At 41.6% G+C, this 22193-nt stretch overlaps 1 protein-coding gene across 1 annotated transcript in view; it reads right to left on the minus strand.

Annotated features, from left to right (window-relative positions):
* tbc1d9 (TBC1 domain family, member 9 (with GRAM domain)) overlaps positions 1-22193 on the minus strand; it is a 101394-nt gene that overhangs the window by 33779 nt on the left and 45422 nt on the right. The window contains exons 7-11 of the mRNA XM_060926504.1: positions 17833-18040; positions 14579-14785; positions 14116-14289; positions 4624-4774; positions 3920-4134 (exon numbers count right to left, since the gene is read on the minus strand). Coding sequence (XP_060782487.1) covers positions 3920-4134; positions 4624-4774; positions 14116-14289; positions 14579-14785; positions 17833-18040 — 955 coding nt within the window. The remainder of the gene's footprint in view (positions 1-3919; positions 4135-4623; positions 4775-14115; positions 14290-14578; positions 14786-17832; positions 18041-22193) is intronic.

A 22193-nucleotide genomic window follows, 5' to 3' on the forward strand; every position in this document is an offset into this window, starting at 1 on the left:
TGTGATAAAAATGTGTGATTTGCGATTAAATATTTTAATCGTTTGACTGCACTAATTATTATTATTAGAGATACTACATGCTGAATTCAGAAATAAGGTTAACAATAACAAACGTGAGCTGTAGATATTTATGCTCAAATCCACTCAAAGTAGGGGGCGGGGCACCATCATGCTGTGTCAAGACAAGAACTTTCCTGAGAAATAATGCGAACGTCTGCATCATGCAGGATTTGCGGGTGGGAGCGGGACAAAATATGGCAGGCGCGGGCGGGACTGAAAATCATAATTTTTTTGTGGGCGCGGGCAGGAGCGGGACTGAAAATCATAATTCTTTGCGGGCGCGAGTGGGACTGCACAATGCGGGAGTGGGACTGCACAATGCGGGCGGGAGCGGGACTGAAAAATCCGACCCGTGCAGACCTCTAGGTTGAAGCTAAGTAGTATGGAAAGAAAAAAAAAAATAGGTCCTCTATGGGTCCATGTGGTTAGTGCTTATAAATAAAATTGTTTTTGGATCCCATGTCCATACAGTAAATATAGCATATATATATATATATTTACTCTGAGGCAGTAGCCACAAAAATGAAGCGTAATCCAAAAATGAACAATTTAAAAATCACAGAAGTAAAATATACCAAGTGTCTGTACTTTATATTATTCTACTCTTACAGTTTTCCAAACTGAAACCTCCGAACCGAGGCTGACACACACACACAGTCGCCATGACCTAAACTCTTATTTTCTGGAAATGGCTCGGCGCTAGAGCTCAGTGGTCTCAATACTCTTTTCGACAACTTCCTGTAAGAACTCGGAAGTGTGTCACAGCTCTATCACACATGAGACCACTGGCTGAGGAAAGGGGGATGACCTGGAGTATATATTAAAATCGGAACGCACTTTCCCTGAGTAATAAGCATAAACATGTCTGAAAGCGATTTCTTTAGTCTAGTCCATTTATTTCGAATGGGGAACCGAATTGTATACACTCACCGGCCATTTTAATTGGAACACCTGTATGCGTAGTGCGCGATTGTTACACTCATTCTTACAACACGATGACGTAGTGGCTACAGCCTCGCTTCGCCTCTGTGAGGCAGTGGCCTCCACAAAAAAAAATAATAATAATAATTATATTTTTATATATATATATATATATATATATATATATATATATATATATATATATATATATATATATATAAAATATTAGTGTTTCCAAAGTGACTCACAAAAGAAAGAAGCTTATAGGTTTCTACTGTATGGAGCCTTAGCTTGATGCTCTGCCAATTCCCTCCCTGTGGCCGAAATCACTCACTCGTTCACTACTCCCTACACAGGGAATTACTCTACAGAGGACTATATAGTGAGCTCATTGGTAAAATGAAAAAAAAAAAAAAAAAAAACCACTTTCGGACACTACTCTGTCACGCCGTTATTTACGTCATTACTGTCGCACAATTAAAATGTGCCAGATCAGTCGGCTGGTGGGTTTTCAAAATAATAAACACGTGTGTATTTTTGTGATAAATCCCTATTATACTGAACGTATTTCCCATGTTAATAAACACAAAGTACCTGCATCTTTCAGTTCTTTTTTAAATCAAGGCTGAATACTTTCTTCTTTGCCACTGCCTTTTATTAAATCAAATTTGAGACTTTTAATTTGATTTCTTTCAGCGCAACCGCAATGCATGATGGGATCTACTGCTTTGGTTAGTGACCATCGTTGTACACTGCTTTTCGTGATGCATTGTGGGATACTTTGAGTGCACTATATACACGGTGTAAATAATCCTCACTAAGGTTTTGGACAGCGCTACAAAATGGCGTCCTCACTATATAGTGTGTAGGCTGAAAGGCGACTAAAACAATGTCATCTAGTATGTCATGACTTGTGTTGCAGATCTTTTCATTAAACGTGAAAGCACGGAGTCTACTTGAAAGACTTCGCTTTGTCCCATGCAGAAGGTGCACGCACAGGTGTGTTCATGGTAAATGTGCACGGTGTGTGGCTTTTCAGGAGGGTGTGTGGCAGGAAGTAACTGGCACTGCAGAACGTGTTTGTGGTTTAAACCAAAAGTGGTCTGTACTGAGGTACGTTCGTGTACACGCTCATCTGATTATATACTGATGGTGCGAAATGTGTGCAATGCAATTTAATGATGAACATCCTGAGAGAAAAACAAAAACCAAACCACACACGAATAACGATGTATTTTTCCTGTACAGTCCCAGTCAAAAGTTTGTGCACCCCTACTCCTTCATAGGCTGTTCTATGAATATTGTGATTATTTTCTACAAATACTGAAGACATCAAAACTATGAAATAATTCCATACGTGTTCCATATTTTGTGTTTAAAAAAAAAACCAAACAAACCAAATACGTTTGATATTTTAGATTCTTCAAAGTAGCCAGCGTTTACCTTGATGCCACTTTCCACACTATTGGCGTTATCTTAACCAGCTTCATGAGGTAGTCACCTGGAACGCTTTTCAAATAACAGCTGTGCTTCGTCAAAAGTTAATTAGCGGACGAGTTTCTTGCCTTCTTAATGCATTTGAGATCAAACAGTAAACAATAAAAATACAGTAAATAGTCCTATTCAAACACCACAACTGTAGTAATCCATGCATGTGTCAAGAACCACTCAACTAAGTAAAGAGAAACGACATCCATCATTACTTTAAGACATGAAGTACCTTTTAATTAATAAGCATAAAGAATAAAACACTGAAATAGAAGGTGTGTCCAAATTTTTTACTGGTACTGTATATTAATTGTGTGTACCTGCTGAGGACATACCACACACACACCCCATCTTATCGGGGCGTCTATGAATTGCGTTTTTCCTAGACACTAGTATTTTAGTGTCGACCTGGTTTATACATTTTTGCGACAATTGGATTAACAAGATCAACTGTGAGCTACTGCTCACTTACGTATCCCCCCGCTCTTGCTTATATCAGAACACAAGCGATCGAAGGAATAGGACACTTATTATGAATGTTGACTTCAACAAACGGGAGGCACGGTGGTGTAGTGGTTAGCGCTGTCGCCTCACAGCAAGAAGGTCCGGGTTCGAGCCCCGTGGCCGGCGAGGGCCTTTCTGTGCGGAGTTTGCATGTTCTCCCTGTGTCTGCGTGGGTTTCCTCCGGGTGCTCCGGTTTCCCCCACAGTCCAAAGACATGCAGGTTAGGTTAACTGGTGACTCTAAATTGACTGTAGGTTTGAATGTGAGTGTGAATGGTTGTCTGTGTCTATGTGTCAGCCCTGTGATGACCTGGCGACTTGTCCAGGGTGTACCCCGCCTTTCGCCCGTAGTCAGCTGGGATAGGCTCCAGCTTGCCTGCGACCCTGTAGAACAGGATAAAGCGGCTACAGATAATGAGATGAGATGAGACTTCAACAAATAATTAACCCTGAGACAAGCAAGTAAAGAGCAGTGTCTCTCCCCCCAGGGATTTCAAATAGCATCCTGGTAACCGTCATTTTGAAATAGCATTTTGCATCTTGAAATAGCGTCAAAATCCACCCTATATGTTCCGTAAATACATTCAGTCGGTAAACAGGAAGTCGATGTGCGACAGACCTGAAAACGGTATACACAGTAGAGAACCCCAAGCTGAAGCTCGGTACCAAATATCGAGCAGTTGCAATTTGTAGTTGCTGAGAAAAATGTTATGAAAATTTTGTAAATCCATCCTATATGTTTCGTAAATACATTCAGTCGGTAAACAAGAAGTCGATGTGCAACAGACCTGAACACAGTATAGAACCCCAAGCTGAAGTTTGGTACCAATTGGCTGGGATTTGTGGCTGCTGAGAAAAAGGGTGTTTCGGACAGACAGACAGAGGTAAACCAGTACCCCCCCCCTGGAGTGGGGGTATAAAACTAATAAAAATGAATGTGTGTGTACCTGACAGTAGCCGATGTTGGGGTTGCGGAAAGCATACGCAGTGAGAACTCGTCTCAGTGCGGCGATGCCCATCTCGTTCTGAAAGGCCGGGTGTTCGGGCAGCGAGCGGTGAAGGTCACGCTCAATTTCTTCTGTGGCTAAATTATATTTTCCCATCGACTTCTCCACCAAGTCCTCATAGTAGCCAGGGTGAGTAGCCATCTCATTAATCGCCCCTGTTTGAGAACACACATGCATGCAGACAAGGTCTGAACTTAAACTACTTTTCATTTTGTAAACAGGAAATTATTTAAGATCGTCAGTTGGGTGCATACCATTGAGGTCTACAATAACACAGAAAGTAGGTCAACCGCTTGATGTAAATATACATACATGTGTGCGCATGACAAACAGGTGACAAATTAAAGGATGGGGGGGAAATACCATTAATTGTCCTAAGGCATTAGATCACCAACATGCAGCACAAGTTCATACTGAAAAACTTTTCCTTCTTTCCTCTTCTTTTATTTATTTTTATTAATGAATTTTTTGAGACAGATATGTGAACATAACTTTGGAAAAAGAGCCCAAAACCCAGCTGATTGTCCTTGCTATGAAATAAATGATGTGACTTGATGAAATGGCATTGCACTGCCAAAAATTCATTTATTAACAAGCCGTTGCTAGAAGTGTGTGAATTGTACGTGCATGTGTGCATGTCTCACCAGAGAACAGAAGCCACAGGTCTCCTCTCATGTTCTCTGGGATGCCTTTGAGCACCAGCTCTTTGGTCTTCTCCGTGCGGTACATGCACACACCCTGGCCATATTCTGCAAAGTGATTCTTCCAGGCCTGCTCTTTCAGGAACTCCTTAGCCTGGACACACATCAACAAACATACAAACTAGGGTGACCATTTCCATAACACCAAAAAGGAGGACATTATTTGGACGGGGGGTCTGGGGGCCCTCCCCCAGAAAATTTTGTATTTCTTAGATGCAATTTCCTGCATTCTAATCAATTTTAGGGTGAATAATGGCAAATCCCATCTGATTCATAGCCCTCAAGTTTTTATGTAAACCACAGTGGCAAGATTGAGAATGGATTATTTTTATGCAAGTCACTCAAGTTTGGTGAAATCAACATCGCAATTTTGTAGGGTTAAAGATTATGATTGTGGGGGAAAAAAAAAAAAAAAAAAAGAGTAAGGTCAAAGCATTCATAGTATTTATCAGGGGCGTGTTTAGCCTATTTTTGGGGGTGCTCAAGCACCCCCAAAAACGAGCTCAGCACCCCCAGCTCAGCACCCTCAAAAACACTGCTTTTGGACGTAATTTTCAGAAATAAGTGCCCTTGCGCACTGCGCAATGAATGTGTGCGCGGGCGTGTGTGTGTTCTTGAATTCACCTGTTACGTGATAGTTCTATGACCAGTAAAATCCCTCTCCTCCTTGCGTCCCCTCTGATTGGGTTGCCTGTCCGCGTGAGTGCTTGCTACGACATGGTGTTTTTTTTAACTGGATTCCACGCCGATGAGGAACTAACGTGGAAATAAACGCGGAATAAACGTGGAAACACTGTCGTTCAAGCCAGGTGCCTCTGTCAGCTCTGGGGGCTAAGCACCCCCAAAGATCAGATGCTAGAATCGCCCCTGGTATTTATTATAATTCATGTATTAGCTCTTAATTGGCTAGAACACACAGTATTTATATTTATTAAAAACACTGTGGAGTTAACAAACCACTGAAATTAAACTTAAGGTGCTGAGTACCAAAAAGCACAACGTTTGTAGATTCTCAAAGAACAAATAGGCAACATAACCAGCAACATTATAAAACGTTTTAAAGCATTCATAATATTTATTATAATTCATGTATTAGCTCTTAATTGGCTAGAACACCATATTTGTATTTATTAAAAACATTGTGGAGTAACAAACCACTGAAATTAAACTTAAGGTAGATATAGTAGATGTGCATTTGCACTGTCATCCATATCCTAACAAGTTAAAGTTGTGAGCAGCTGGTCTACCAGACAGACTCGTGTTTCCAAGTCCCAGCCAGGGCCAGGGGGGCAGGGCACTAGGCACGCGCCAGGAAGATCATCAAAGGATAGAGCGCAACGCGTTCTAGAACGCAACGCCACGCGGTGCGGAGTTCGCACTGCATGCCAAAAAACATCGAGCCATAAACTCTTTATTGTAGATTACTAGTGTGCAGCACAGATCTGCAGTTTCCCTACAAAACGTTATTCTAGAACTCTGCTCTTCCAGTCTGGCAAGTCGATATTATATAATTCCGCTCATCGTCTCTACAAGGAGGACAAATGTGCGTCCGGCTTGATGCTGTGCCGGACAAGACATTGAAAAGACGGACGGTCCGGCCTAAAGCCGGACGTCTGGCCACCCTAATACACACACTTAGTATGTGACTCCTGGAGTGCCATAGAGTCTCTCTAAGGATTAAACTGGAGGATTAGCCTTCATGGCTAAAAGCCATCTGAGATCAATCAGTGGATCAGATCTAATCTGTTCTATACAGTAAATTACCTTGGAGCTGTACAATTAACCCAGTAAAGCTCATCTCCATTACTATGTACTATTTATCCACAGCCCCAGCATGTATCTAATGCTACTTTGCTAACTAGCTAACAAAAACAAACCTGACGCTAACAGCAGTTTTATTCTGGGTCACTCTTTTGTAGCCGTTTTGCTACACAGCATTTTGTGAAATAAAAACAAAAAAATGTACCGTGACGTAAAACGAACATACGGCTAGACGAGTTCGCTAGCTAGCATTAACCAGTTAATACATGCAAATAAGCAAACTGGCTAGCTTTAGCGAGATACGTTTTGATTTGTTGCTTTGTTTTGTGATGAATTTTAAAATGTTATTAGTGAGGATAGATATTTTAATAACAACAGGTACAGAAATTTGGTGTACAGCTTATAGACGACCCTGTCCAATGAATGACCGTATATACTGTATGTGCTTTGGATTGTAATACATTCGTTCTTGTTCTTTCTAATGTCACTGATGACCTTTGTTTGTTAGGGACTTATTTTGAAGAGCAGTGTTTTGGGGTCCCACCCTTTTTTTATTGGGGTGCGTGCAATCTAAGTGGGAAAGTATACTGCAAAAGACTGGGCTGTCGTAAAAAGTTGGGTCTGTATAAGCTGGAAAGGTTGCAAGGGGGTTTTTTTTGTAAGCACTTGACTGAAAAGGTGAACTGGGTAAATCATATGAAATCCATCATTCGTCATTTCAGTTATTCTTTATTTCATGAGTTTACGATTATTCTTTACTTCACGTTACAGCTGTAACTGTGGCTAGCGTGGGTAACTTGGCGCTCTTTTCCGTGCTAATGTAAATTTATTCGTTTACAAGTAATAGATAATAATCAAATAATATTGGCTGGCGTTGAGTGGTCTATCAGATATATTCCATTCAGCTAGCATGATATCGAACAAGTCGAAGACGAGTTCAGGGTCATGCTAACTGAATGGAATATATCTGATATACCACAAAAAAAGCCAGGCAATATTATTATTATTATACATAGACACTCTTCATATCAGCATTCTCGAAGGCCAACACAAGCTTAACCACGACTTGGTGCTGTTAGAGCAACAGTCCAGTTAGTTTCCAGCTAGCATAGCAAAGGCTGATGCTAGCTTACCCATGAGTCAAGTGCTGTTAGTGCAGCAGTCCAGTTAGCTTCCAGCCAGTGTAGCAGTAGCATTAGTGAAGGCCAACACTAGCTTAACCATAACTTGGTGCTGTTAGAACGGCAGTCTAGTTAGTTTCCAGCCAGCATAGCAGTAGTATTAGCGAAGGCTGACACTAGCTTACCCGCAACTCAGTGCTGTTAGCGCAGCAGTCCAGTTAGCTTCCAGCCAGTGTAGCAGTAGCCTTGGTGAAGGCCGACACTAGCTTAACCACAACTTGGTGCTGTTAGAGCAGCAGTCCAGTTAGTTTCCAGCTAGCATAGCAGTAGCAGTAGCAAAAGCTGATGCTAGCTTACTCATGATTCGGTGCTGTTAGTGCAGCAGTCCAGTTAGCTTCCAGCCGCCGTAGCAGTAGCGTTAGTGAAGGCCGATACTAGTTTAACCACAACATGGTGCTGTTAGAGCGGCAGTCCAGCTAGTTTCCAGCTGGCATAACAGTAGTATTAGCAAAGGCTGACGCTAGCTTACCCATGATTTGGTGCTGTTAGAGTGTCAGTCCAGTTAGTTTCCAGCCGGCGTAGCAGTAGTATTAGCGAAGGCTGACGCTAGCTTACCCATGATTTGGTGCTGTTAGCACAGCAGTCCAGTTAGCTTCCAGCCGGTGTAGCAGTAGCATTAGTGAAGGCCGATGCTAGCTTAACCACAACTTGGTGCTGTTAGCGTAGCAGTCCAGTTACCTTCTAGCTGGTGTAGTGCTAGCGTAGCCCAATGCTAGCGCAGTCAAGCCAGACATCATCATTATTAGTAGTATTTTCCTTGTGTAATTTACTTACAGCGCCCTCCACAATTATTGGCACCCCTCGTTAAGATATGTTCTTAGGCTTCTAATACATTTATTTTTTTTTAAATATAGGACAATGCAAAAAAAGAGAAAAATCCAACCTTTAATTCAAGTGCATTTATTCAATGGGGGAAAAAATATCCCACATTAAGAAATAATTCTTTTACATGAAATCATGTGTGCCACAATTATTGGCACCCCTGATGTTAATACTTTGTACAACTCCCTTTTGCTAACAAGACAGCACACTCCTATAACATTTCACAAGATGGGAGAATACAGAGAGAGGGATATCCGAAAATTCCTCTTTGCACAATCTCTCTAAATCATCCAGAGTCCTGGGTCCTCTCCTATGCACTCTCCTCTTCAGCTCACCCCGCAGGTTTTCAATTGGGCTGAGGTCTGGGGACTGAGATGGCCATGGGAGAAGCTTGATTTTGTGTCTGGTGAACCATTTTTGTGTAGATTTGGCCACATGTTTAGGGTCATTATCTTGCTGAAAGACCCAGTGACGACCCATCTTCAGCTTTCAGGCAGAGGCCACCAGATTTTGATTTAAAATGTCCTGGTATTTCAAAGAGTTCATGATGCCATGCACCCTAACAAAGTTCCTGGGGCCTTTGGAAGAGAAACAGGCCCACAGCATCACCGATCCTCCCCCATACTTCACAGTGGGCAGGAGGTGCTTTTCTGCATACTCATCTTTTGTGTTACGCCAGACCCACTTGGAGTGTTTGTTGCCAAAAAGCTCTATCTTGGTCTCATCTGACCAAAGCACATGGTCCCAGTTGAAGTCCCACTACTGCTTAGCGAACTCCAGACGTTTGTGTTTATGCTTGTAAGTGAGAAAAGGCTTTTTCCGTGCATGCCTCCCAAACAGCTTGCTGGCATGTAGATAGCACCTGATGGTTGTTATGGAGACTTTGTGACCCCAAGATGCTACTCTTTAATGCAATTCTCGAACAGTGAGCTTTGGAGAACTTTTTACTTCTCTTCCCATCCTCCTCACTGTGCGTGGTGGCAAGATAAACCTGCATCCTCATCCAGGCTTGTTTGCCACTGTTCCAGTTGTTTTAATCTTATTGATGATTCCTCTGACTGTAGATCTGCCTTACTTGAATGGTGTGTTCTCTTGTCTTTCCCATGTTGAAGAATGGATAAGAGAAATAGGCCTCTGTGTCACATTTATACCCCAGGGAAACAGGATGTGATGAATTACTAATTAAAGGTTCCTAGATACTCTGATCAACTTTATAAATTACAGTAGAAATGACAGAAATGCTTCAATTACATTTATTTTCTAGGAATTGTTATGGGTGCCAATAATTGTGGAACAGGGATTTATTTTGTAAATTCACTTAAGTGTTACGGGCGGCACGGTGGTGTAGTGGTTAGCGCTGTCGCCTCACAGCAAGAAGGTCCTGGGTTCGAGCCCCGGGGCCGGCGAGGGCCTTTCTGTGTGGAGTTTGCATGTTCTCCCCGTGTCCGCGTGGGTTTCCTCCGGGTGCTCCGGTTTCCCCCACAGTCCAAAGACATGCAGGTTAGGTTAACTGGTGACTCTAAATTGACCGTAGGTGTGAATGTGAGTGTGAATGGTTGTCTGTGTCTATGTGTTAGCCCTGTGATGACCTGGCGACTTGTCCAGGGTGTACCCCGCCTTTCGCCCGTAGTCAGCTGGGATAGGCTCCGGCTTGCCTGCGACCCTGTAGAAGGATAAAGCGGCTAGAGATAATGAATGAATGAATGACTTAAGTGTTACATTTTTCTACAATTTTCAGTGAGAGATTATGCTTCTGCAATAAAAATTGAGTTTATTTTAAGGCTTTTAACACATCTTAACCAGGGGTGCCAATAATTGTGGAGGGCACTGTAGATACTTTTAAAATCAACATTGGCACCTACACACAACGGAACGACCTGACAGCCAAAATTCTCTCAAAATCGTCCATATTTAACAAAGCAAACTTCACAGCCATGTTTGTTTACAAACGGTCACAGTCACTCGCTAGCGTGGAAATTTTACATCTCCGACGTGTCTCTTTTCCAGTTTTTCGATGTCCGTTGGTATGTTTTTCTCTCGTAAATATGCGTGAAGAATATATAAGGACGTTTTGGTGTTCAGCCTTTCAGGTGTTCAGCACGTCTTTAGTTTCAGTTCATTTCATTTCGTGCTTAAACCTAGCACTGGATTAGCCTCGTCTTCTCTCTTTCCCCGCCAACAAAGAAATGATTGTGCACATGCGCAGCAGAAAAGTTGTGTCATTAGATCTTTGCATGAGCTCCAGTGTGTGACGTCGTGTTGTCTTGACAACGTGCAATATTATAACAATATTGCACTTTCATTCTCCATTGGGGAGAGTGGCGTAATATACTACCGTTCAAAAGTTTGGGGTCACCCAGACAATTTTGTGTTTTCCATGAAAAGTCACACTTTTATTTACCACCATAAGTTGTAAAATGAATAGAAAATATAGTCAAGACATTTTTCTGCCCATTTTGAGCATTTAATCGACCCCACAAATGTGATGCTCCAGAAACTCAATCTGCTCAAAGGAAGGTCAGTTTTATAGCTTCTCTAAAGAGCTCAACTGTTTTCAGCTGTGCTAACATGATTGTACAAGGGTTTTCTAATCATCCATTAGCCTTCTGAGGCAATGAGCAAACACATTGTACCATTAGAACACTGGAGTGATAGTTGCTGGAAATGGGCCTCTATACACCTATGGAGATATTGCACCAAAAACCAGACATTTAGGCCCTGTCCACATGGCAACAGATTCAGGTGAATCTGATAAAACTGTTTATCGTTTCGGCCTGGCGTCCACACAGCACCGGCGTTTTGGGTGCCCCAAAACGAAATCTTTTGAGAACGGGTTCCAGAGTGAAAAAATCTGGCAACGGTGCCGTTGCGAAGTCGTCTGGATGAGTAGAACGGATTTGTTTATGATGACGTCACAACCACATGACTGTCAGTGCTTCACGCCGGGTAGAAGTGTAACGAACTCGATGCGAGTTGTCAACAAATCCTATAACTTGGTTCATGAAACGTGCTTACAAAATATTTTCTCTGTGAATATTTGTGTAATGGTGCAAAGTGAGAGACAGAGAGTGAGAGAATAGCCCTTAGGGCAGAGTCTTTAGTCCAAACACTGTGGAAGCAGTACCAAACCGCGCACCGCCCGTGCGCTTTCCAAAAACAATCCCGCCAGCAAAAATAGGAAAAAAAAGGAGCGATCTCACCTCTTCAGATGTTGGTTTAAGTCCGACAATACATTCCTCAAAAAGGGCGTAGAAGAACAAAGTAATCCATCAACGTGTAGCATTCAATTTATTCCGGACCATTAAAGAATTCTGGAGGATCTCAGAATGTTGGCGTACTGGCTTCCATCTACCCCCGTTCATTTCTCTCTCTCTCCCCATCTACCCCCGTTCATTCCTCTTTCCGCGTCTCCATTCAGAAAACGAGCACGTGATTTAAAGGGACTATAGCCATAGGACAGGGAGTGAGAAGGTGTGTGCGTGTGACAGTGACAGGGAAGAACCTAGGCTCATGCTCGCCCTGAATTTCTCTTAAAGTGAAGGCAGAAGAACGTTCAGCGCCTGGCCAGGCTTTCTATGTATTAATTTACATAGATGTTTTAATATGAAATATAAATAAGTGTCTTAGACAATAGATACTATTTTATGCTATTGACTAATAATCAAAACTTTATGTGGCTGATGCTACAGAAGAAAGGGTTTATGTGCATGCGTCCTACTTCTATTGTTCTGGTGTCTCCGATGGGACTGTCTTACAGCACACGTAGAGGTGTGGCATGTGTATTGCATCGTTTTCAGCAAGCGTTGCGTTGCCATAAGAACCTGATATTTTGCTGATCCGTTGTCCATGTGGACGCGATATTTAAAAAAAAAAAAAAAAACTCATTGCCGTTGTCGTGTGGATGTAGCCTTAGTAGAATAGTCATTTACCACATTAGCAATGTATAGAGTGGATTTATGATTAGTTTAAAGTGATCTTCATTGAAAAGAACAGTGCTTTTCTTTCAAAAATAAGGAAATTTCAAAGTGACCCCAAACTTTTGAACGGTAGTGTACATGCAGGATAAGCGATATGATTTCATGCCATCAATAAACCCACTAGAAGGGAATAGAATACATGTTTTTATTCCATGGAAAAAGTGGCCTGTATGTATAATAATACCTTTTATATTATTTTTGTCCAGTTCTTACGGTGTTTTCTTTGCAATTAATGGCTGCTATTTGGAAGAGGCATCAGTGCTTGCGCCATCATTCAGTCGAGGTAGCTATACAACTTTAGTATTATCCTCAGTTCAAGTAATGTTGAGGATATGTGGCTTGGTGGAGGTATGCATTCTACCGGGTGCCCTTTGAGTTGACCCTGAGAGTGATCTTGTGCCTCAATTATTTCTGGTCAGCGGTGATCCTCTGGTGGTTTCCATGAACAGAGATGGCAGTTAGTAAATATGCGTCTGCAGTGTGACCTATAGAACTGGCACCTGATACATTGCAGCTACAAGGAAGTACAGCTGATCAACTGGCAACTCAAAATGTCTTCGTGCCAGAAAACTTCCTTTGTGCGGTTTGTGACTTTCTCTTAAAAGCTCATTAAGCTGCTCTCTGCCTTGTGCCAATTCTTGCACTTTAACTTGACAATCTATCTACTTCCACTAGTGCACCTTCTTCCTGTTTTCATGTGTGTGCTGTGTATCAAGGTCAAAGATAACAATCAACCCAATGTGGGGGGGAAAAAAAAAAAAAAAGCGCCAGTGTCTGTGGGGTGTAGATATTAAACAAGATCAACTGTGAGCTACTGCTCACTTACATATCCCCCTGCTCTCGCTTATTTCAGAACGCAAGTGATCGAAGGAATAGGACACTTATTATGAATGTTGACATCAACAAATAATTAACCCTGAAATAAGTAAATAAAGAGCAGTGTCTCTCCCCAGGGATTTCACATAGCATCCTGGTAAACAGTCATTTTGAAATGGCATTTTGCTTCTTGAAATAGCATCAAAATCCACCCTATATGTTTCGTAAATACATTGTCAGTAAACAGGAAGTTGATGTGTGACAGACCTGAAAATTGTACACATGGTATAGAACCCCAAGCTGAAGCTTGGTACCAAATATCAAGCAGTTGTGATGTGTAGTTGCTGAGAAAAGTGTTACGAAAATTTTGTAAATCTACACTATATGTGTTTCATAAATACATTCAGTCGGTAAACAGGAAGTTGATGTGCGACAGACCTGAAAATGGTACACACGGTATAGAACCCCAAGCTGAAGTTTGGCACCAAGTGGCTATGATTTGTGGTTGCTGAGAAAAAGGGTGTTTCGGACGGACGGACAGAGGTAAACCAGTATACCCACCCACCCCTCCTTCGGAACGGGGGTATAATAATTGGACAAGGTTACTCTTGATATTTCCGCTTGAAATCGTAGACTAAACACAATTACAACACGTTTTTCATTCGGTAGTGTAAGAGGAAAAAAAAAAAAACACTTCGTTACAGGAAATAATCAGTACCAAGTCCATTTCACCACCCAGTCCTTGATTGCTTTCCGATGTATAACAGCACACCTGAGTGTTTTAATCTTTACACAGTCCAGGTCAAAAAATATTCAGCACAAACTTGAGCATGTGTTTAAGCATGTGAGAACTGAACAATGCGTGTTTGAGTGTTTACCAGTTTGGGGTTGAACTCCTCAGGCGAGCGGCGACGGTACATGGTCATGAGGGCCTGTGTTGCCGTGGGAACACTGTTGTCATTGAGGTTGAACTGGCGCTCGCTCTCGCCCTCAGAGCCCAGACTGCTGCGCTGTGGACTGCTGGAGAGAAGACTGCTGTGCTGGGAGTACACCTGTACACACACACACACACACACACACACACACACACTGAAATCACTAGGGAGAAATCTATAGCTGTGCTAAGCAGATGGATAATTATTATAGTCAATGCGGCAATAATCTTATTACATCTTTAAAACCTCCAGGCAAAATCATCAGCATGACCAGCACCAGATTTAACACAGAGCACACAATGTACTTCTTTCAAGCTCTGTTGTTGCTGTTGCTGCAGTAAGAAAACCCCTGCAAAGCTTTCCAAGCTCGGAGACTTTGATAAAACACAGACGACACAGCACTCACCTCATCATCTGAGCTGGTGAGGCTGCCTGTGATCTCTCGCTCGAAGTAGATCTTGGAGGACGTCTGCTGCAGGAAGTCAGAGATCCTCTGCACCAGGAAGTCACGGTCTTTCAGGTTAGCGAACAGGAAGGTCATTCGGTTCTTGGTGCTGATTGATAGTGGGCTAGGCAATACATTACAGCTGTCTGCCTTCTCCACAATGGTCACCTGATAGTGTTGGATAAATAAGGAATTAATAAAAATAGAACGATACAAAAATAATCAAAAGGTTCTTGGCAATGGTTCATTATCCGCATATCCTAAAAGTTTTATTATTCCTCTTATACCACAGCAATGTGTCAGCGATTACAGTTTTATATTTATGAACAAGTCATACTTTTTATCAATTTATATTTATTTATTGACCACGAGTTGGCCTAGTGGTTAGCGTGTCCGCCTCTCGATCGGGAGATCACGAGTTCTACTCGCAGTCAGGTCATACCAAAGACCATCATAAAAATGGTACCTACTGCCGTCTGGCAAGGTACACTGCAATACAGATGCGAGTGGGGAGTCAAACTCTTGCGGTTACCAGAGGACTAGCCCTCCCACTGTAACCCTAGCTATGTAATAGCCGAGCAGCCGAGGGCTACGGAAACAGAGATCGACGTCACCCTATGTGCCACATGGCGTGGGAAGGCCTTTGATTTGATGTGATATTTATTTATTACTGTGGAATGTTAGCAGGGACCATCTAGTTTTGGTATCACAGTTATTCAACGAAATCGAGTTGTACATGAGCTGATAGCAGACGAGGCGCGTAGCATTTTTATTTTTGTACAAATTCAATAAATAAAAACTTTGTACAAAACGACCGACCAAATCATTTCCACTTAGAATGTAAACAAACCAGTGAAATGACCGTAGCAATTTGTGAAAAATGCAATAATAATAATAATAATAATTCTTGAAAAAAAATAATCAAATATTTCATTCCATATTTTATTGCTTTTTTTTTGTATTTTTTGGGGTTTTGTTTTCAAGTAGAGTTTTTATTCCATCCTTGTTTGGTTCAGCAACACGCGCCGCCATTTTGTTTCTCTCTACTCACAGTATATGAGCTAGTAGTAGAGTAGCCAATCAGAGCACACGATTGCTCATATCCAGTAAATGTGGATAGAATAAAAACAATTGTTCCCTCACTTTTTCTTGAAGTTAATTAGATATAAACAATGCAGATTGTTATTGAGAACCCGTCCTGTGTTAGAAAAGGTAATATTTCAGCTTTACCACCGACCATAACAAAGCAGACACTGGAGACTGCGATTATTAATGTTAAATAAACATCTCCTGACAGAAACGTCACCATATCAATGATTTTTTTTTTTAAATGTTAAACAGCACATTTTTTATTCAGTGTCAACTATTTTTAGACTTCGACTATATGGAGTTTCCACCACGCAAATCCCAGTGAATTAGCCGTTACTATGCAAACAATAACATAAGAAAGAACCCACTAATACAAACCAACTACTGTCAGAGCTGCTGTTATAGAAAATTAAGCAACACATTCAGACCAGTTCAACAATGCTGTGGTATAGTTCCTTATAAAATACTCAAATTTTATATATTAAACAGAAGAGGTAAATGTCTCAGCATGTAGAAAAATCTCACTAAAACAATTCTGTGTGATTGCAAACTGGTAACAAACATACTGGGTGCACACAGTCACAAATCACACACTTTTCACAAAGGCAAAACCCATTTTGTAAATCAGCAGCTTGTCAATGTGACCATTATTGAAAAGGACACTCGATACATCTCCTGCACACAGCAGAACAAAAAAAAGTCACATGGCTTTTATTCTGCTATTATGTTGGACTCAATACAAGCCTTAGAATAAGAAAGATTATCAGTTGGAAGTAGTCTCAGGCTGCAGGTAGTAAAACTGATGTACAGCTCCCAATAGAGGAAATGTCCGAGACGGTCAAACACTGCCACTCAACACGTGACGGAAATGCATCCAAGATTGATCCATGACCTCTAACAAAGTGATGTTATGTCCAAGTTGAAAGGTGCTGATGAAATATTAGAATGGACAGATGGACTGTAACTATGAGCTTACAGAAACAGAGCTCATCATCACTCTAAACTGAACTGAAGTTAAACAGTTCATCAAAATTTTGAATTTTTTTGCAAAAATATATTAATAAAAACACATCCGTCTCTCAACTCATCAGCCTCAGCCATTATTCCATCGACCAACAACCCATCCATCTACTGTATCCATCAAGCCACCTATCTATAATCCACCTATTAACCAATCCATCATCCTACCCATCCATCCACCTATCTACCCATCCATATCCATCTGCCCACCCATCCACCAACCCACCATATACATCTATTCCCCCTTTACACCCAACCACCCTACATTCATTCACTCACCCATCCATCCATCCAACCCATACACCTACCCCATCTACTGTATCTATTCGCCCTCCACAGCCATTCACACTACTTCATCCATTCATTCACCAAATCAACCCACCAATCCATCATCCTACCCATCCATCTGCCTATTCTTACCCACATCAATCAACCCTACACATTCCTCCACCTATTTTTACCCACCCATCAACTGAGCTACCTACATCTATCCACCTCTTCTTACCCACCCATCAACCGATCTACCCACATCCATCTACCTATTCTTACCCACCTATCAACCTATCTAACCATCCATCAACCTGTCTATCCATCCATCCACCTATTCTTACCCATCCATTCACTTATCAACCTATCCACCCAGCCACCCTATACATCTATTCCCCCTTTACATCAAACCATCCTACACTCACCCATCCATCAACTCATATCAACATATCAAACCCAACCATCCATCTACTCCTAACCATCAATCCTACCCATCCATCCACTGATCCATCATCAACACACCTATTGACCTACCCCTATCTCCTGTATACATTAACCCTACATAGCCATCCACACTAATTCGTCCATCCAGTCATCAATCCATCATCCCACTTCTTTCACTATTTAAATGTTCAACTTAAAATTTCTAACCCTTATGAAAATTCACTATAAATTTACTATACAGCCTTCTATTGATCCTACTTTTACAAAAGCATTTTACCTTGGTTCTAGCGGTACCTGAATTTTATGTTCGTAAAAATATGACAAAAATGCCATAACATTCCATGTTTTTCTTCATTTTAAAAGGAACTCCACCACTCCTGCAGACCCAAACCTACCTCTCGGAGGGGGATGATGAGGCTACACATGGTCTCCTCTTTACTGGTGAAGCAGATGTAGTTGGTGGAGACGAACATTTGGCCCAGGATGTGCATCTTGTTGAAAGGAGTCCACAGCGTGCAGTCAGTGTGTCCATCCAGCTTCTCGTCTTTCGGCAGGCGGAACAACGTGCGGTATCGTTCACTTTTAGCTCTGGCATCCAGATCCCTGAAATAAAAACAGAAGAGGAGTTTAAATAAGTGTTTTCAAAATGGCTGCATTCAAACATCAGCTGTGAAAATGGTTCTTCTTTCAAAATGTCTTCTCTTTGTAACAGTCGGAGGTAATTTCGGATAGGAGGAACTCTTCAAGATGAAGTTTTTTTTGCACTTTCTCTGTAAAATGTCAAGGGTTTTTTTGTCTTCTAGACTTCAAGAGGGGAGAAAAAGAAGCTGGTGAGGGAACGACTGTTTATAGCCACTAAACCATAAGTGAAAACTACAGTATAAATGGATAAAATTTATGAAGTCACTCTGATAAAGAAAAAAAAATTTTAATCGTTGGTAAATTGCTGTGACATAAGAGGAATAAACACTTCAGCACATGCTGTTATAGGAAAATAAATGTCAAGATAACAGTGACTCAGTGCTTTGCACCACCGAGTGATGTTCTTAACTTTGACAAAACCGTGGTTTCAAACAACTGATGAATAATTTCTAACCTCCAATATATAATAAATGTATCAAAATTATTCACCACCAGTCGTAAGTTTTCTTTGACCAATCAGAATTTCCTGCATGCTTGCTTTGCAAAAAGTCAAATTTGTGCATTCGACTTTATTTGATCTCGCGTTATCAAAGGTACACAAGAACGAGGGTCATCGTGTTGTACGAAATGTAAGAATGAGTGTAACAATAGCGAAACTTCGTAACCAATCAGCACTTATCCTGATCAAGTTCGATTACCCATTCTACTTCTTGATAAACTTCGGAACCAATCAGAACCAGAAACGAAATAAGAGAAACCTCGTTATAACTTCGTAGTATCGGAACATAATCGGCAGATAAAAAGATAAACGAAATTCACCTCGTGGTTCGCAGACGCTACTGATCCGATATCAAGTAAGTGGCGTTTATTTTAAGAAAATTTACCTTTTGTTTAGCACAGCTTGTGTGTGGTCCTTCTGAAAGGTTTTGTAAGGTTTGGGGTTTTTTTAAAGCTTTTTGGCAGATAGATTGAGAAGCCGATATCAAACTTTTGCTATTCGCTTTAATTTTATTTTAGTCTTTACGCTACATTTGTGAAGCAAAATGTGCTCATTAATACTAAATAATGCTTCGAAGACAATTCATGAACAAGTGCTTTCTTACTATTTTGAAAATAGCTCTGGTTCACAGCACTGGATTTTGAACAAAAAACACAGTAAACAAAATACTCCAAGCCCTGATGCTGCTCACAGCTTGGTGACGCTTGCAAGAGATGAAGCGAGTATCATTGATAACATGTACAGTATATATGCACTAGTTACTCGATGGACAGGGGATCAGAAAACCATTTTATTTATAAGCAGGAGCCACATGGACCCATAGGGCACCTATGTTGAAAGATTTAATTTCCCATCTCATCTCATTATCTCTAGCCGCTTTATCCTTCTACAGAGTCGCAGGCAAGCTGGAGCCTATCCCAGCTGACTACGGGCAAAAGGCAGGGTACACCCTGGACAAGTCGCCAGGTCATCACAGGGCTGACACATAGACACAGACAACCATTCACACTCACATTCACACCTACGGTCAATTTAGAGTCACCAGTTAACCTAACCTGCATGTCTTTGGACTGTGGGGGAAACCGGAGCACCCGGAGGAAACCCACGCGGACACGGGGAGAACATGCAAACTCCACACAGAAAGGCCCTCGCCAGCCATGGGGCTCGAACCCGGACCTTCTTGCTGTGAGGCGACAGCGCTAACCACTACACCACCGTGCCGCCCTGATTTCATTTCATTATTTTTAAGCAATTTTTGGTCTCCAGCATTTCTTTTGCACAGTACTGTAGGCTATAACCTTATACGCACTGGGAAGCAGAACAGTTTCCTGATAGACCACTGCACCATTTTAAACAGGATTCCTCATTTCTCAGACACCAAAAAACCTGTAAATAACATGCTTAATAATGATTTATGGGTCCATGCAGAGGAAGAGAGAAAGTCTGACGGAAAGGCTTGAAAGCGGAACCCAAATATAATTTCATATTTTGGATATAAATGCAGGCGGCACGGTGGTGTAGTGGTTAGCACTGTCGGCTCACAGCAAGAAGGCTCTGGGTTTGAGCCCAGTGGCTGACGGGGCCTTTCTGTATGGAGTTTGCATGTTCTCCCCATGTCTGCATCAGTGGCGGCTGGTAGTCTTTCAAACAGGGGAGGCTGGTCGGTTACGATATTTCCAGATTTTAAAAGAAAAAACATCAATTTTGCCCATACTCTTGCCTCTGATCTGGCTGATTGTTGGCAGCGTCACAAACTGAAGTAACAGGTTCTTTTGGCCCATTAGCCTACTGTCCAATATACATGATGGTGGTGTTGGGGGGGTATATTTTAACATTTTATATTTTAAAATTGTGGCATGTTGTTTAAAAATTGATCATTATTGAAAGCAGCTCTTTGTCAGGAACCTCAGCAGTAGAGCTGGGTGCCACACATTTCATTCAATGACACTTTCCCTATATTTTACTTATTTTGACTGAGAAATGTTTTATTGACAATTTTGATAACCCTTCACTTTTAATCCAGGTCTGTAGTGTGAAATGTTCTCGGCTGTGTTTTTGTTTAAAAATGTTTTCCAAATTGTAGCTGTGTTTAATTCATATCCAGAGAAATATATATTCCAATATAATATACTCAGCATAAACATTTTAAATAGATTCTATATTTTTGGTCCATCCATGACATATTACTAAAGTAGCCTATTTACTGTTGTTGATGTGGGTCACTTGCTGTTAGTCAATTCACTTTCTCGTACCAGGAGAGCTGAAAGGAACGAGTATTATTCCCTACCTTTTTCACCAAGTCAATTTGAGGCGTTGGTCTACCCTGCTCTTTAATTTTTTCCTCGAAAGGAAGACTGGCAAATGGCTTCACCAAAATTAAATCAGCAATGCTTGGCATCCGTGCGCAGCTTTCTTGCTAGCTGACTAGCCCCCTCAAGTTCAAGTTCAGTCACTCAAATAAACGACATTTCTGGAACTAAGATAGCAAACTTGATAACACTATATTTACAATGAAAATATATACAAACTAAAAAAGCTGGTAGAAACCGTATGTAATGAATGAAATCGAAATGTAAGCTGATCTCTTACAATACACCACACCACTTGCGAATCCGCATGGGACTGAACTGAGATTCACCGCTGCCTGTCTATATTTGAAACGAGCTGTCAATCAAAGAAAATATCCATCTGCTTTCACCAATCACCAGTCTCCTTGTGGAAACTGCCATGTCCCTCCCATGTGAGGCTCGGAGTCCGTGGGTGGGCATTTTCACGGTATTTGTCCAATAACCGTCTTGCATTTTGAGATTGACAAGCGCATAGCTCCCAAATGCCATTGAAGTCCACTGAGGCTGGGAGTCCGTGGGACTCCGTGGGGCGGGCGTTTTCGCAGTATTTGTCCAATAATCGTCTTGCATTTTGAGATTGAAAAGCGCAGAGCTCCCAAATGCCATTGAAGTCCACTGAGGCTGGGCTGCATCATGCTGTCACGAGGGGGAAAAACTCATGCACACATTAGGCGAACTGGGGAAAGTTATAACGGAATGATTTCGCATTGTAGTGGGTTGAGCACATATATTTCTATGATTCTGGATCTGAAATAGCAATATGTTATAAGGTCGGCTATAACATAAGCCTAGCGCAATTCATCCTACACGATGTTCGTCATTTTTAGAGGAGGCTGAGCCTCCCTCGTTGTCTTAGAGCAATCGCCCGTGGTCTGCATGGGTTTCCTCCGGTTCCTCCCACAGTCCGAAGACATGCAGGTTAGGCTAATTGGTGGCTCTAAATTGACCATAGATGTGAGTGTGAATGGTTGTTTATCTCTATTGTCAGCCCTGTAATGATCTGGTGACTTGTCCAGGGTGTACCCCACCTCTTGCCCATAGTCAGCTGGGATAGGTTCCAGTTTGCCTGCGACCCTGCACAGGATAAGCGGTTACGGATAGATAGATATAAATGCAAATATGGCTGATCTGCAACATTTTGTCCATTTTAAATCATGTGACTCAGATACACACAACATATGGCAACTCATCAGATGCTTGCACTTACCAGTGTCAACTAGCCTAGCTTACTACCTAGATTAGATTTATTGGTACACTCTCCAAAAAT

This window comes from Neoarius graeffei, chromosome 7, assembly GCF_027579695.1.
Source record: "Neoarius graeffei isolate fNeoGra1 chromosome 7, fNeoGra1.pri, whole genome shotgun sequence".
NCBI classification, from domain to species: domain Eukaryota; kingdom Metazoa; phylum Chordata; class Actinopteri; order Siluriformes; family Ariidae; genus Neoarius; species Neoarius graeffei.